Source organism: Diorhabda sublineata, chromosome 7 (assembly GCF_026230105.1).
Source record: "Diorhabda sublineata isolate icDioSubl1.1 chromosome 7, icDioSubl1.1, whole genome shotgun sequence".
In the NCBI taxonomy this organism is placed as follows: Eukaryota; Metazoa; Arthropoda; class Insecta; order Coleoptera; family Chrysomelidae; genus Diorhabda; species Diorhabda sublineata.
In genome coordinates this window covers 13405699-13423590 of record NC_079480.1, presented here as the reverse complement: position 1 = coordinate 13423590, position 17892 = coordinate 13405699, and the positions used below count along the sequence as shown (strand labels likewise).

At 32.8% G+C, this 17892-nt stretch overlaps 1 protein-coding gene across 2 annotated transcripts in view; it reads right to left on the bottom strand.

Annotated features, from left to right (window-relative positions):
* The window catches only part of LOC130446297 (sodium- and chloride-dependent GABA transporter 1-like), a 29059-nt gene that overhangs the window by 10403 nt on the left and 764 nt on the right, over positions 1–17892 (bottom strand). For both annotated transcript variants that reach the window (XM_056782457.1, XM_056782456.1), the window contains exons 2-5: positions 11959–12195; positions 7445–7702; positions 5145–5247; positions 3467–3599 (exon numbers count right to left, since the gene is read on the bottom strand). In XM_056782457.1, the coding sequence (XP_056638435.1) occupies positions 3467–3599; positions 5145–5247; positions 7445–7702; positions 11959–12190 (726 nt within the window). In that variant the 5' untranslated portion in view covers positions 12191–12195. The remainder of the gene's footprint in view (positions 1–3466; positions 3600–5144; positions 5248–7444; positions 7703–11958; positions 12196–17892) is intronic.

Genomic DNA, 17892 nt, shown 5'->3' with positions numbered 1-17892 from the left:
AAGTCTTGATTTTTAATGTAACGTATTTGAAATATAAAAAAAGTAATTTCAATCAATTTAAAGTGCCTTGTGAACCATCTATTTACTACATTTACTAAAATCTATCGATTCTACTTATTCCGTTGTGGTACACAACAACACAGGATAACTGCTCCTCGGTATTACCTACTCTAATCACACGTGGCTTCGCGAGACGTTCTAACGTTAGGTTAGATTAGGTTAAGTTAGGTTAGGTTAGGTTAGGTTAAATTTATAGTATTTTTGATGGAAGCATATTCACACAGTAAAATTGCGTACATAATTATACACATTTTGGAAGGGTTAAAATGTTAGATGGGTCAATTTATGAAACAGCCATTTTTTTATTATAATTTGACAATTCAATGTATTGTATCAATGTAGTTTCTGACGATTTGAATTTGAAAATGATAAGTACGCACCGAGTTGTATATAGATAATAAAAAGCTTTTGTCTATCAAATTATATTCGTACAATATTTTTATTAAAAATCAATATCCCAAATCATCAAAATAAGCGTAAAAATAGAATTGTTCTGCACGTCGCTCAGTGTTTCAAAAACGCCCGACGCATCGCTGGTATAACAGGCGTTTTCGAAAACACCTGGCGCTCCAGGTGAGTAGGATAACCGAACGACTCGAGAGAGCCGATCGGCTACTTGCCTGCATTAGCCAGGCGTTTTCGAAAACGAAAACGAAATCATTTGAATGGCCACCACGATCTCCAAATCTCAATTCTTCACACTTATTTCTATAGTTTACATTAGAACCATATCAAAGTAGTCATGAAAATTCCAGTGTTATCGTTCAAATCTAAGAGGATGTCGTATTTTTATTGGAAATACGTATTTTTTAAACAAAAATTACTAATTCATACCAAATTACAAATTCTTTCTGTATAAACAAGTATATACACATCCTTGAAGAAAAAAACTCATTTCAGATTTTTTTAAAACAATCAAACTTGTTGTCAATTCTTCTTGAAAAAGAATAAAAAATCATTCTGGAGTTATAACAGGATTGAAACCGTTTTTTGATTATTTTCGACGCATCAAAAGAAGCCAAGAGAATATTAAATAGTCCATAGCCGTTTTGAGGTTAGTTTTTTTAGATGTTTCACTTTGAAAGTAGCAGTACTGTACTGTATCATAACACTTAACGTTAATTGATTAATTGATAGTATAAGAAGGCAGATGGATCTAGTAATGAATCAAGAGATGCACAGAATGAACGCGAACATGACGCTGGTTCGCTAGTAAACATAACCTCAAAAATGCACGTATATAAAGAAATTTGGACAGTTAACAACGAGTTTTAATTATTTATAATGAATTGTATATTAACTTCACTGTATGAAATGTGTGATTAATGTATATAAAGCGTCATTTGACACGGCGTTGGTGGGTGAGACCCCTCAATTAGAATAAAGATATTTTACTACATATTTTAAAATTAATGAATTTCTTCAACATAGAAGAATGAATTGGGGTTTATATGATCAACTTTTGAACTTATTGAGCAGAGACTCAACAAACCATTCAATAAGAAAACCCGATTGTCGATTAGATCAGAAAGTTAATCACAAGTTTTGTCATGGAGAATGTTTCCCTATATTCTGTCAAATTTTAGTTTTCTTGTACCGACTGTTTGTTATATTAACACATACAAATTTTCACTCAGAAAAGTCATGTTTCAAGGTATCTTCAACTACAAACTACACTAGAAGAGTGAGGTTATGTTTTTGACGTTCAGCGACGATCAGCGCGTAAAAAGGTTAACTTCGACCAAGAGCGCGTATAAGCCCGATTATTTTGTGCGTTAACACAGTTTCTTAACAATTTAAACTATCTTTAACATTTATGAGCGTCTAGAGCGTGTCAAACTCGCATTTATTCTGTAAACCGCTTTTATAGTTGTGCTAACTTCCACTTATACAGGGCTAGTTTTCTAATTCACAAATAAATTAACATGCCGTCAATATATCTTTTATAAACAGCGAATTTATTGCCTCAAGAAACTAAGTCAAAATTTAGTTTCGGAATAGTTAATTTACAAATGATTCTATTATTAACAGTAGGAAGATAATATACGGGAACATCAGAATCATCGCAAATTTATAAGATATAATTATACATAATCAAAGTGCCTTATTCATGTCATGAGGCATTATGAACAACAGTATTTTCAGATATAAAAAGTCGTTTTAAGAAAAACTTGCATCCGGTCATTCATTTAAATGATGAATCACATCTATTTCATTTTTTGTCGAGAAAAATCGATTACGTGATTATTCTTTACGTTAAATAATAACCAGAAATCATAAATGTATAAGTCAGGCGATAAGAGAAGACGAAGAAGAAGAAGAATATTGACCGATCCTGCAGGTAAATATTCTTTGGTGTATCAGTTTGCTATAATTGTACGTTGAACTTCAAGTTTGATTGGACTGCGTATACAACTTTCTTAACAGATCCTAGATTTCTTGTCATTATACGATTAACAATTTTTTTTCACGTGAAGATAGTTATGTGATAGTGAATTTACTGCTGCGAATACAACACCAAAAATTACCTCAATCGCTTGATAGGTGTATCATACGTCTTACTATCTCAATGTTTCTAACAGTAAATAAAAGTAGTAAAATTAAAAGAAAGGTCTTTAGTTTTAGTTTACCTTTGGACCTGGAGATGATAACCGAATGATTGTAACGTACGACAAAAAATGTGAACAGTGTTTTCAATTACTTACAATCAAGAATATTAAAATGAAACAATCCCATTATTGTAAAAGTATCATTCATGTAGACGATAGTTTTTATAATTATATAATTTGCGAGGCCTCCAAAACACGTAAAATGACATAAGCCGAATTACGAAGGATTTTTGCAAATCAAATGATGACAAAAATAATTTACATAAATAGAAATAGGAACAAATTTCATCAAATGTTGTGTCATAATTAAGTCTAGCTGTTATTTCAGCTTCAATCGACAGAACGGATCATGCAGATAATCCCTCTTGGCTTATTTTGCTTCTCAAGTAAGTGTTAATCAATTTTAACTTTGAGAAGCTTCTCTCAGCGGAAGCTCCACTGGCTGGAACTTATACTAATTGATATATAAACACTTGAATATACTTCTTTCAAATTATTTAGTAGAATGTACTGAATGAGTATTGTTGATAGAGTCTAGTGATTTGGTTTTCAAAAGCTAAAGACCTTCATATCTTTGTTTTCACGGCCGTCGACGGTCGCTAACGCATAGCGCCACCACTGGCTGTAACTCCCCCATTTGTGTTATAAAAAATCGTTAACATGAAGTGATAATTCTATTTCAATTTTCTTTATTTCTAATAGAAACTTTCAAACATCAAAGTGAGCAAATAAAACCTCATGATAAAATTATTTAGTATTCAATAAAAGTTAAGTAGGGTTTCAATGTCTATATCTACCTTTCCGCTTTGGTGTAATCCTTTCCTTAAAATCGTATAAACAAATATCCATCCAATACAAAGAGCTATAAAAATATTCCATTGAATTCCCCCTATTTCCTCCAAACCCGATGTTATATTCAATAATCTACGACTAAAAGAAAAATTCATGATTTTATGTGAAAAATAATTTATAAAAGAAATTTTCCGATGAATATTTTAAGAAAAAAAGTGATAAAACGTTCTAATTTTCATTTTCCTAACACTTTTCTCCAATGGAACATCCCATTTTTTTTAATTTGCTGATTTTTTGTTGACGGGTGATTCCAAAAAAACGCGTGGCCTCAACTTAATATAGGGTGAACAAAAATTTTAATTTACTCACAAAATACAATACAAAATTGAATAAATAAAAGTAATAAATAGATTAAATTTAGTTTTTAAATTTATTTATTGGTATTCTATCCTCGATTTTTTGAAAATTTAATGATTTTGAAAGTTTTGAAAGCTATTATCGTTTAGAAGTAATATCATTAAATTGCAAACTTTCAAAGTGAATGTCAGTAAACCCTTTTACACTCGAATAGTTCAAATAGTGACTGCTATCTGGAGATGCCTGTGGATATTGATCTCGAACTTCTGTAGGTTGTAATTCCCGGGAAAGACGTACCTTGATAGCTGATTCCACAGACTTCCACTTCCCCAAAGAAATGAGTATCCATAAACTGAAGGTATGAGCCTCTCGGTATTCATTAGCCACGTTCCGCCTATCAAATAGTTCTTGTTCTAGATGGGATTATGTTAGACAGTTCGGAAGAGCAATGGTCATGATAGTATCGATAAAACAGAGTTTTACTCATGCTCTAAGCTCTTCAAGTTCCTGGTCAACTCTATAAGTCGAACTGCTTTCTTCTGTATTGACTCGAGCATAGTGAACAATTTCCAAAGATGGACGAATCTGGTCCTTGTAGAGGATTAGAAACTGGTTCGGAGTATATAGCTTTTTGGTCTTAGAGAAGGCTCCAATTTTTTTGAAGCTGCCTTGGTTATATTTAGTCTGGTCCACTTTAAAATCAGAGAATGGGTGAACACGTTTAGTTATAAATACTTTTGATATGGGGAGGTCCAAGAGCCCAACTAGATGATTGATGTTTTTGTCTGCCAAAAAAAATGTTTGGCTCCTGGATTTAAAGCAAAGCCACTAACTCAAGGCATTAGCACAACCAATATAAAAGCTGAACTAGATTCTCCCCTTGGTGAGACTTTTCCTTCGTAATCAACAGTAAAATATTAGGTAGCAGAGTTTAAACAAGGTCGTAGGACCTGCGAAGACCATCTCCGCAGTGCTTGAACAAATGAGGTGACGACTACAGAAATATGATAGAAAATCCACAAAGCGGTACTTGATCATCGTAGACTGGAACTGCGCTAACTAGCAGACATAGTAGGCATTTCGAAAAGTGCAGTACATCGCATATTAACTAAAAATTTGGACATGAGAAAGATGTACTCAAGATGGGTGAAGCGTGTGACGATGTTTCCATCGAGTGTTGTCGCAAGGTTTGAATTTCTATCTCATATATCCTATTCGCCGAGCTTAGATTGGAAAAAGTTATAAATGAAGCTATCATATTTATTAAAAGAATACCATCTCACGATGATATGATATTGATACTTATTATTAAAGAAAATATCTCACTCGAAAAACTCTTCTACAGGAGACGAAGATATCCTGGTTATATTTGTCGTATTCAACGTCGAATTGTCTCTAACAAAACAATTATCGGTGTTCCACCAGTTATCTACAAATTAAAAGTTTATAATCATCATCCTCAAATTCCGAATAAATAATTTTCAGTATTATGATTTTGGATTTAGTACAAATAAATAAACCCTCGGTATAGGAATTAAATACAAGTTTTTTCAATCAAATTCATAATGACCAATCTTACAATATTCAGGAAATTGTTTATTAAAAAAAATTATATGAAGATATCGTTAAGTCCAAATTTTGAAATTAATTTGAAGTATACAGTCAAAACTTAATTTATAAACTTAACAAAAAAATTGATGTTAAATAACGGAATCATTTGTGCTATAAAATAGAGGGTGATCTGTTTGAAAGATAAAACATGAACTTGCGTATATCGATTATTTTTTTTCAATAATATTGTTTATTATCCATCAAAATACTGTTTTTTGTCTTAAACTTGGTATACTCTGTACACACTCTGCCTTTTTTTACTTGGAGGTTTTTTTCTAGGTCCTAAAGCAGATAATAATAGCTAGGAGCTAGATCTGGAAAATATAGTGGATACCGAATCAATATGAAGTCGGATTCATTGAATTTAACTATCGTATCGTGACACTTTGAAAGAATATTTCTCGCATATTCATCTAATCCAAAAATATACAGTAATAGTTACTGCTAACTGTTTCTTTTCATCAAAATCAAAATAATCGATGAATAATATGCCTAAATACGGATCCATGGCGTAGAAGTGAATGCATCTATGGTATTAATCGATAATCAATATTTTTATTCTGTCTGTGTTCTTTTTTGGTTCCATAACATGATTATGGTGTAAACATATGATACCTCCTTAATGTCTTCTATCTCTTTCAACGTCACTATGTCATTATCATACCCGTTTCCAGATACTCTGATATGACTGCCTCATTTGGAGATCCTAATCATTGAACAACATCAGTGCTTGTAATTCGTACAGTCAATGAGAGTTAGTTTCCTTCTATAAGTGTCACTCTGCTAGTTTATAGGCTAATATTTCACCTCAAAGGTCATGCTAGAGATGAGAAACATAAAAATATCCAACATGGAGGAAAATATGTCATAATTGTATACCAAAAAAATAAGCATTATATATAAAACCAGATTATGTTGCTAACTACAATCCATAAGAAGTACTACCCTAATTACTTTTGATTCCATTGCAAACCACCAAGTTTGAGGTATTTTGTTCCTGATTCCATGGTTGTTTGTATGGCCAGTCTCTTGCTTTAAAGCGTCTAACCACCAAGTTTGAGGTATTATGAAGTGTTCCTGATTCCATGGTTGTTTGTATGACCAGTCTCTTGGTCTAATGCGTCTAACCACCAAGTTTGAGGTATTATGAAATGTTCTTTATTCGATGGTTGTTTGTATGGCCAGTCTCTTGGTATAAAGCGTCCAACCACCAAGTTTGAGGTATTATGAAGTGCTCCTAATTCCATGGTTGTTTGTATGGCCAGTCTCTTGGTCCAAAGCATCTTTCTGATATGACTTTCATTATTTCTTAAAAAGATTCATCATAGTTTCAATTTCATCATTTTAAACTTTCTGCAGTCTTGAAAATCTCAATCTAAATATATTTCAAAGTACATTGTACTTGAATTAGTTCCCTATCGTACTCCTTTCTGTTCCAGAGATTTCTTCAGATTATTTTTTAACATTGAAATTTTACAAATTTCCTACCATGCGACTTGGAAAAAATTTAGAATCATTGGAATATATTTTTAAAATTCGCAAGACATTTTATCAATATCTATTTTTTAATGTGTTAGTCGAATAACAGCCTCACACGTCCATAATTTACTTAAAAACGAATCGTAGGACAATTTTTATGACTGAGGAGACATGGGACAAATAATTTTTGATATTTCGTAATTTCGAAATTGATTATATTGAATTAATGTTTAATACCTTAGAGTTAGTTCGTTTACATTTCATTTTGTATTGCATTCGGGGTTTTTTTGTCATAAAAATACCATTTTCAAATAAATTATGGACATCGAAAAAAAGTAGCTGACTTCTACATCTATAGCTCCGTGGAATAACTGCACTTGGAGGTTGCAATAAACTAGACAGTATCTCCTCCATTATAACTCGCATATATATTCAAGGGGATGTAAATCTGGTTTTTGGTAGCTTATTCTAACTATGGTTACCAAAAGCTCAAGTTCCAGAAATTATTCCTACTTAGTGTAACAAATATTACTCACCACATGTAGCCCAAGGTAATGTACTACTTAAGCTACTATAAATATAAAATAACGTCCATGCTATAATGACACAATAATAAACATCCAATAAGAATACTATGGTCATTGTGGCGTACCCGACGCCTTTGAAAATGGGACAAAGTTGACCAACGAAAGTCATCCCGCCTGATCCCAGATATTGACCTACGGCTACTTCTTGAAAAAATAATGGTATTCCACAAAATATCATTGCGATATGGTAAGTTATCAAAAATGTACCTAAAACAATAAATATTTCATTAATTTACATTTAAATAATTTTTTTGTTTCAATTAATTGGCATACACCACTTTGAGGTAGGGTGTCAGAGGTTTTACCAAGAACTTGTACTATACTGTTATTGAGGTAGCTGTCTAATCCCACGCAGAAAACCCTTCACTCAGCGGAGTTAGTTAAAAAACAGAAGAGATATTTACTTGATAGCATAAAAAGTCTTCATAAGAAATGCACGACCCACGAAAACATTGACCTTCAACTTGCTGCTCTTAAGAAGGCAAAAATACTTACAACGATTACTAATCATCAAAATATGTTGTAACTACTTTTTTGTGATCAATATTTTGAGTGATGTCTAGAGAAAACATGCGATAACTGCTGCTCGAAAACTCGAACTTATACAGAATTCGATCATTCAAAGACAACATTAATAATACAGTTAGTGAGTAAGAAACAATCAGAAAACGAAAAAAGAACGATTTGTGATGAGATTTAAAACAAAAACACATGAAATGTTATCTAGAAATATCATCACAAAACTTGAAAATGATATAGTCAAACATATTACATCAGTACGTCGCATTTAAACAATTGAGAGAGTCCTTATCTGAAAATACAACCAAGCAATTCAATCTTTCTATTTCGGCGGTTCGCGAATCCAAATTCCATTACATACTATTGTCGTTTATCTAAAACCCTCCGTAGTTTCACACTGCACTATATCAATTAACTTGTCTTACAAGGCTGGAGCAATTTGGGTACATCTTAAATCTGAGCAGGCGTCACTGCCATCAACTATTGAAATATTCACTTTTTCAATGATGGTCCTTTATCGCAGGAAATGATATGGTGTAAGGACCACTTGGATGTGAGCGAAGAGTGTGAAATTAAGAAGGTAAACATGAATAATAAGTCGTCTGAAATTGTCTCTTTCAAGGGGACACTATTTGTGCATCAGGTACCCAACAATGAAGTCACTAAGTTGTTTTTATACAAGCTAGGATCTATCAATTATCAGATAGAATTATGTACTAAAAATAATAAACGTCTAAATACTCCTCCCGTATTCTCAGACTCTAAACATGAAGTATCACTATCTACATACTTAAAGACTAAATTGGATAGTAATCAATCGGCACCAAGAAGTACCGGTTCTTCGCACCACCAAAGTCGTTTTAGTAGTGATGATTATGTTTTGGTCAACAAACTTACAAAGAAAACAGTTGATGATGAAGACGGTGAAGTTAAAGTAACCAATATGGCAGTCTAATTTGGATGAAAAGATGTATTAGATATTCCCCAGAATCAAATAATAAAAAACTACACTTACGAAACCTTATCATGAATAAGAGAAAAGAATTTTTCATCAATCTAAGGTAACACTTGATGTTTTTATAATATTACTTATTAATAATTATTTCCAGAAGTTACCAAGTGATTCTAATACTTGAAAGACATGTGCCATTATTAAATCCTAAGAGATTTGTACTTATTTTCATTAAATTATTGATTAAATTAAAATAAACACAAGAGTACAACTGGACCCCAAGAAGTGCCCTAAAAATCCAATTGAGTCTTCCACCTTTGGACCTCATGAGACAATTTAAATTCGCAAGGACAGTATACTAGATATTTTCAATGAATTAGAGCCAACAATATGAACAAAAGTCACGGATTAATGTCCAATCATTTAGATGAGCAGTGACCGAATTGGCGCCTAGGTGACTTCAGGACGAATAGCTTGGCCATGGCAGTCTGCTGAAAACACCCCAAAATAAGCGCTTATGAAACATGCTACCGTCTAGCCAGCCGAAATATTCGCAGTGATGGAATGTAGAAGCGTAATTTCAATCTACTCAGACGGCTTAGCTGCAATATAAGCCATAATCGCTGGAACGGTGTGATCTAGACTTGTGCTAGAATGTAAGAAAGTACTACAAGAACTAGAAGGTGATGATTGCAATGTCTCTCAATCAAGAGTCTGCTTGCAAGGCATGAGACAAGCTAAGGCACATTTAGATAGGCCTACTGATTCTTTTACCAAATAAATGCTTCATCTACATATGCGCGATATTCGACTGTACACGGTCATAAGACGCTATATCCACACTATGGGAATCATAGACGTGCTGGGGTCCCACTGGTGTATGGAGGAGGAAAAAACTGCATACCACGCCATCTGTAAGTGCGCTACACTCATACGGCAGAGGTTCAAACATTCGAGCAAGCATGGCGGTTTACCGAGTGACTTCAAAATATTTAAGCCAAAGGACTATTGGTAATTCCAATATAACATTCAAAGACGAATGATAATCTGGTATTTCAAAAAGGTTTTGAAGGAAAATGAAAGTCTATTTTTGAAAAATATAGTCTTCAAAGAGAAATGATATTTTTTAAATGGCAAATGTTTGGTTTTCGTGTCTAAGCTTGAAGTTCTGGAGCCGTTGGTGATATTTATACACTCATTACACTCACAATTACACTGTCTGACGCGTGTTTTCAGCAAAAAGGTTTCGTGGACAAAAGGTAGTTTATTTTTCTAAAAAAAGAAGGCTTTGGAAGCGAATGATACTTTTGTTTTTTGAAAAGGCAGTTTTCAAAGACAAATGACTGTTTATAAAACTAAGTTCTCATAGTCAAAATGTAGTTTGTTTTACTAAAAAATAACTACTTTAGTTTGTTTCCGCAAAACATATGAGACATAAGACAAATGTCTGTTTTCAAAAAAGACAGTTTTTAAAGACCAATATTTGGTTTTGAAAAATATAGGGTTCATAGACGAACGATTTTTTCAAAAAAAGTTTTCATGGTCAAAACGTAGTTATTTATTCTAAAAAGGACAAAAACGAATTATAGTTTTTTCTGAAAACAAAGCAGTTGTCAAAGACAAATGACAGTTAGTTAATAAAACAGAGTTCTCATAATCAAATGGTAGTTTGTTATTCTAGAATGGACAAAAACGAATTATAGTTTTGTCTGAAAAGAAAGCATTTGTCTAAGACTAATGACAGTTTGTTTATAAAACAGAGTTCTCATAATCAAATGGTAGTTTGTTATTCTAGAATGGACAAAAACGAATTATAGTTTTGTCTGAAAAGAAAGCATTTGTCTAAGACAAATGACAGTTTGTTTATAAAACAGAGTTCTCATAATCAAATGGTAGTTTGTTATTCTAAAAAGGACAAAAACGAATTATAGTTTTGTCCGAAAATAAAGCAGTTGTCAAAGGCAAAAGACAGTTTGTTTATAAAACAGAGTTCTCATAATCAAATGGTAGTTTGTTATTCTAGAATGGACAAAAACGAATTATAGTTTTGTCTGAAAAGAAAGCATTTGTCTAAGACAAATGACAGTTTGTTTATAAAACAGAGTTCTCATAATCAAATGGTAGTTTGTTATTCTAAAAAGGACAAAAACGAATTATAGTTTTGTCCGAAAATAAAGCAGTTGTCAAAGGCAAAAGACAGTTTGTTTATAAAACAGAGTTCTCATAATCAAATGGTAGTTTGTTATTCTAGAATGGACAAAAACGAATTATAGTTTTGTCTGAAAATAAAGCAGTTGTCAAAGACAAAAGACCGTTTGTTTATAAAACAGAGTTCTCATAATCAAATGGTAGTTTGTTATTCTAGAATGGACAAAAACGAATTATAGTTTTGTCTGAAAATAAAGCAGTTGTCAAAGACAAAAGACAGTTTGTTTATAAAACAGAGTTCTCATAATCAAATGGTAGTTTGTTATTCTAGAATGGACAAAAACGAATTATAGTTTTGTCTGAAAAGAAAGCATTTGTCTAAGACAAATGACAGTTTGTTTATAAAACAGAGTTCTCATAATCAAATGGTAGTTTGTTATTCTAAAAAGGACAAAAACGAATTATAGTTTTGTCCGAAAATAAAGCAGTTGTCAAAGGCAAAAGACAGTTTGTTTATAAAACAGAGTTCTCATAATCAAATGGTAGTTTGTTATTCTAGAATGGACAAAAACGAATGATAGTTTTTTCTGAAAATAAAGCAGTTCTCAAAGACAAATGACAGTTGTTTCATAAAACACAGGTTCTTGGTAAACACGAAATTTCGGAGCTCTTGAAGCCATATTCAATAGAGTAGAAAAACTTATTCAAACTGAAGCCGGTGGATGATCTAACATATATTAAAGGATCGGGAATACAGATACAGTTATCGGAAACTGAGTTGAAAAGGGGATATTTCATCGATACATCAAGCATATCAACATAGATAAACATTTTCTCCACTTACCTCCGCCATTTTTATAACACAAATACGGAAATCTCCAAACGTTCCCTAATCCTACAGATAAACTAATACAAGACATTAAAAAATCCAATTTATTCCCCCATCCGCCACGTTCTTCCGTCTTATTCCGATTGGTATTCATTTCATCCGGTTTGTCATCACGAATAAAAGGCTTTTTTTCGGGAGCTGCGGTTATTTGCATTTGTTCATCCCAAATGTACAGTTTATTCGACATTGTGTCTGAAAAAAATTAATTAATACGACATGATAATAATTCTCGAGAAATTGTAAAAGTTAAGCAAAATTTATTTATTCATAATCCCACAAAACAATTTAGGTGTCATAGATTTAGCCTGTCGCAAGTCTATAGGTAAATGATTTATTATATTCACATGTAAACTGTTATCTTTAATAGAAACATCAATATACCACGATAAAGCTGATGTACTTTGCAGTTTTGTAACTAAAGATAAATATAGGAAGAAGTTCACAAAAAATAATTTGAAGTGAATCTAATTATTGGCAACTATCTTTTAAAGCCCAGATTTGGAAAAAAAATTATATCACGAGTGCTAAAATTAGAAATTGCTTAATAAAATCGTTGGATGAACGGTTACACGTGGAACTAATTGTAGCTACAAAGAATGTATCTTTTTATCTGGTTTAGTTGGTACTATATTTAAAATTGGCTGAAGAAATGATCGCGTTGACCTAAAGTTAACATATGTTCAACTGAATATATATATATTTCAATACTATTTTCATTTATGTTGATAGAAATATGTTAAAAAAAAATTTTTTTTTCGACTAATGTTAATTAGATCCTGTGGAAAAATAAACTTTTCGGGGACGACAAAAAAATTGACTTTTTCCTTGTTTTCTTGCGAAGATTGGTGACCTCGATAGATCCTTGAGATCGTCCTTGGAAATGACACGAAAAAATAGGAATTTACCCCGCAAAACAAGCAAGATTCGCTCTATTTTTTATGAGTGCACTATGCATTTAGTGAGGAAGAAAAAATCTTTTGTCGAAGAAAAAATTTATTTCCCGAACGAAAGGAAGGCAACTATTGTACGGAACGAAAAAATATATTTCACCAGAAATGCATTTGATACTTTTTTTGACTAAATCATAAATAATTTGGCGACTTTTTTAGTTTGTTTTGTGGGAGCACGATAGGTCTTTCTCCCAACGGGAGATAGTGTCTTTTTCTCGTGACGTCTACGAAAAATTCATTTTTTCACGCCTCCAAGAAAGGAAAAATGTTTTTCTATCATTGAACAATGAAGCATTTAGTTATGGAAGACATTTACTTCAACTATCTATTGATTTTGCACATTTAAATTGCTTTTCCAACTTTTTTCCAAAATTCTTCTTGACAATGACAGCACTGAAGAGATAAAAGTAAGAATTGAAATTGCTGGCAGTGCATTTTATGAATTAATGAAAAACTTTCGATGTAGAAACTTGAATAACGAATTCAAAAAGAGAAAGATGAAATATTACATATAGTCAATCCTTTTGTACGGAATTGAGGCAGCTTCTTTAAACAAAGAAATAATTAAAAAACTGGATGCTTTTAAAACGTGGATATTGAGAGAATACTACGAATATCATGCACTTAAATGAAGAAGTAGAAGCCCGCAAATTAAAGTACTTCGGTCATGTAATTAGGGGACAACGATACGAATTCCAGAGATTGATTATGCAGGGAAAAATAGAATGGATTAACTTCACACCAAACCAATTGTTTAGAGCAGCTGTGAATAAAATACAAATAGTTATGATGGTCGCCATATTTGGTCCGAAGATGGCAATTTAAGAAGAAGAAGATGGCACTTAATTAGCACTTAATTTTCCGCTTATTGTTTTTTCTGTCTACTCATATTGCTTTGCTAACATGTTGATTTCTTGGATCTAAATGCTGCATATGTATCATTTAATGTGTTTTCTGCCTCCCGTTTCTAATTGTACACTCAAATAACGATATTCTTATAAATTTGGCAATCGTTCTGACTTCCTTTTTTATGTATGTACGCCATCATTACTATTTTTGACTACTCTGGAATAGTTTGTGTGGTCCAGACTACTAGTATAAAGTTAGCAACTAAGTACTTTCGCTTTTTACTGGAAAAGAGCCTTGCTTCGCCGTTTGTCACGTGATACTTGTCACATTGACGTAACTTTAGAAGCAAGTAGTGTTAATGGAACGCAGATTCGGCATATTTTACTTTTTTATTTTCGTAAAAGTCAGAAAGCTGCTGCGGCTCACAAAGAAGTATATGAAGTTTATGGTGCTGATTGCGCGCGTATCAGAATCGATATAAAAAATTCCGGTCTGAAGATTTTTCCCACAAAGATGGTCGGCCTACTGAAGTTTATGATGACCAAAAGTGACAATTGAAGAGAATCATTATATAACTGTTAGAGAGGCTACATGTATCGAAAAACAATTGAAAAATACTTAAAATAGCTGAGGCTAAATTCAAAGAAGTTCATTCAACACAAAGAATCAATATTTGCGATGTGCACCCTAAACGAAATGAAACTGAATTTTTCTTGAAAAGAATCATCACTGGTGGTGAAAAATGGGTCCTTTATAGTAACATAGTTCGAAAACGATCATGGAGAAAACACGAAAGTTGTAAAACAACAAAAAAAGCTAATGTTGTGAGTTTGGTAGGATTACAAAGGTTTTTTGTTATTTGAGCTGCTTCCAAGGAACCAAACGATCAATTCTGATGTTTACTGTCAACAATTAATGAAATGGGTTGAAGCAATCAAAGAAAAACGGTCAGAATTGTCAAATCGGAAAGGTTTAGTGTTCCAACATGATAATGCAAGGGCTCACACATATTTGGCAACTCGTGGGAAACCATTGGAGCTTGGCTGGGAAGTGATGCAAACTTTCACAAATGACGATGACCTTCAATTACATTTGGTTCAGTTTTGTGCTGATACGGACCAGAAATGGCAACATGGCATAACCAAAATGGAAAATATATAATTGATCAAAAACTATAACACAAAAGAGTGTTCTTGGCTGTTAAATGTCATACTTCACGTCTATACGCAATGTCAGTTGATTCTCTTCTACTGTGAAGCAAATATTTAGAATTTTATGACATGAAAACAAAATGGATTTGTTATCATTTAATTCAGTTTCATACATGAGCAAAAAAACTATTTTGTTTATAATAAAAAATTATGTTGTATATAAACAAAAGTACTGATAAATATTTAGAAGACTTCAAACAAACAATTATATTAATAAACGTGAATTAAACATTCATATTCAATTGCCACGAAATGTTTATATTTGTCGCAGTGTTATTAACAATAATTCACTGATTGGTCAATTGTACGCAAATAAATTGTGTCGAATAGATCGTTTAATTACGGTTAATAATCGATGGTCAAAATATATGACATATTTTATAATACGAGATATTATTGCAACAATGTTTTTTCAATCTGCTCCATCCATTCTGATTCCTCCATATATTTTTCCGATAAAATTTTTTTCACAAATTTTCTTATTCTTTCTTGGTCTTTTTGTGTCACCACCCAACAGTCACTGCAAGTTATTATCATTTAACTTCGTTCTTTATGTTATTTAGTTTTTCAGGAGCTTCAAATTCACACAATAAGCTCTATTACCACTTTGTATTTTTTTCTCCAAGATATTTGAGTATATCTGCATCTCTGCAGAAGTTTTATCATCTATTATTAAATCTTCCATTTTCCTACAATCTTCCAATGTTGAATGTTCAATCAATCTTTCTGGATATTATTGCAATATTATCAGCTGGGTACAAACCTATTTGATCTATCTGCTTAATTGCTTCGTGGAGTAATATTATAAAGATTTTAATTTTAGCACAATATTTTAACATTCTCATAATGGTCATATTGATAAATTCAGGTTTCAAAGAACAACCCTCAAAATGACAATAGACATAAATATAAAGTTTGTTGATTTCTCCAAACCAACAGCAATAGACAACGATATGATTGAGCCTGATTTTGAAGCAAATTCATGTCAGATAAACAAGAAACTCCCTAAACAACCTTAGTCAAAACATTTGCGGCATACTTTAAAAACAAACAGAGCAGAGTCTGCACAAAGAATAAAGTCAACCGATCCACACACAACGTGTTACTTCAACGGCTTCCTCAGAATCGTTTTTTGATTGGTTGATCAGTTGGGAAGGAAAATCCGTCCTATATGATAATATAGAATGGCAAAGGCAGTGGCTTTCTCCACACTGTGTGTTTGGTGGTCTATACAGGAAATTCTTCTTTTTGAAATGCTGAAATTGTTAATGCAGATATTAATTCTGCAAAGCGACAAAGCAAGACCGCACACAAACCTTGGAAAAAATGGATTAAATAGTATTGGAGGTATTTAATTGTTGGAATTCAAAGTTAAAATCACGATATTACATTCTTACTTCTTTTTGCATATCAGTTTCATCTATTACCAAGAAGTGGCCGATCTCAAATATTTGATAGAACGAGAGGTGATGACAATGTTTCTTTTCTGTTTTAATTATACTCTTTTGATAAACATTTTCCAAAAATATATCTTCTAAACTTATAACATCCACTATTGTATTAGTTCTGCTTTTAATAGATATATTAGAAGAGTAAGTGGCGACGTTCCAGACCTTGAATGACAGAAATAAAACGGGATTCCACACGGTTTTTATTTTTTCTACAAAAAATATGGTCACGAAACTAAAACTTCAATTATTGGACTAGTTATTCATAACTAATAAACTGTTAAAGATGTTTATTTCGGAAAATTATTACTTTTGCAATTTGTGTTTCAAGCGACCATGCCATCTGCCCTGGTATTTACAAATATATTATTTCTTTCTCGATATTTTTCATTTTTCTACCATTTCCCCGAACAACTTCCTCAATAAAGCAATAATCCTTCGACCCTCGACTGATGATGCATGACCCAGAAAATTCCATTTTGTTCCAATTTGCCTTCTTATGGGAATTCCAAGTCACCTTTATAAACTTCTTATGCCTTCTACATACGAGCTACTCGTTCGAAACTAATTACTGACGCGAATCATTAACTAATCCCTGTTGAGTTTACTATCAATGTTATTTAATGAAACTACTAATCAGTAACTAGTTGAATTAGTCAGTGAATCGCGTCAGTAATTAGTTTAAAATGAGTAGCTCAGTGTGTAGAAGGCCTTAATGTGAGTAAAAAACACCTTTACATCCTTCTACCTTCAGCATTGTTCATGATATCCCCTTCATACGAACCCCGGCGGGACTTTACCGAAACTACCTTTATGAGACGCTGAGTATTGGTATGCCAGACAAGCTAATAAAACTGGTAGTGAATACCAAGCAAGATGAGAGGTCTGAAACAAGGGCGGTGATCTTTATTGTATTCTGTTCAATATGCCTAGGATATAATATTTGGGACGCTGCATACTAAGTCGGAAGGAACCCTACTCACCCGATTAAGACAGAAGGTGGCCTACGAAGACGATGTTGACCAACTAAGCAGAAGGGAAATAGAGCTTCCGGGCATATAATGAAGAATCCAATCGAGCAGGGTTCAGTGTGAACGAAGCTAAAACGAAATACATGCCTGAATAGATTAAATATCATGTCTCTCTCATAACTGAAAACAACGAGACTGCGCTGGAGACACAGGAGAGAGTGAAAGCTGGGAACAAGGCGTATTACTGTGCCCAGAAGATGCTGAAATCCGACCTACTACGAGGATCTACCGTACAGTACTAAGATCAGTTGTCATGTATGCTTCTGAAACCTGGACAATAACTGCTAGAGCGAATCAAGACTCAAGTCGTGAGAGAGGAAAATCATTCGGCGCATTTATGACCCGATCAAAGACACAAGAAGAATGGCGCATCCATACTAACGCTAAGATTTAATCCCTT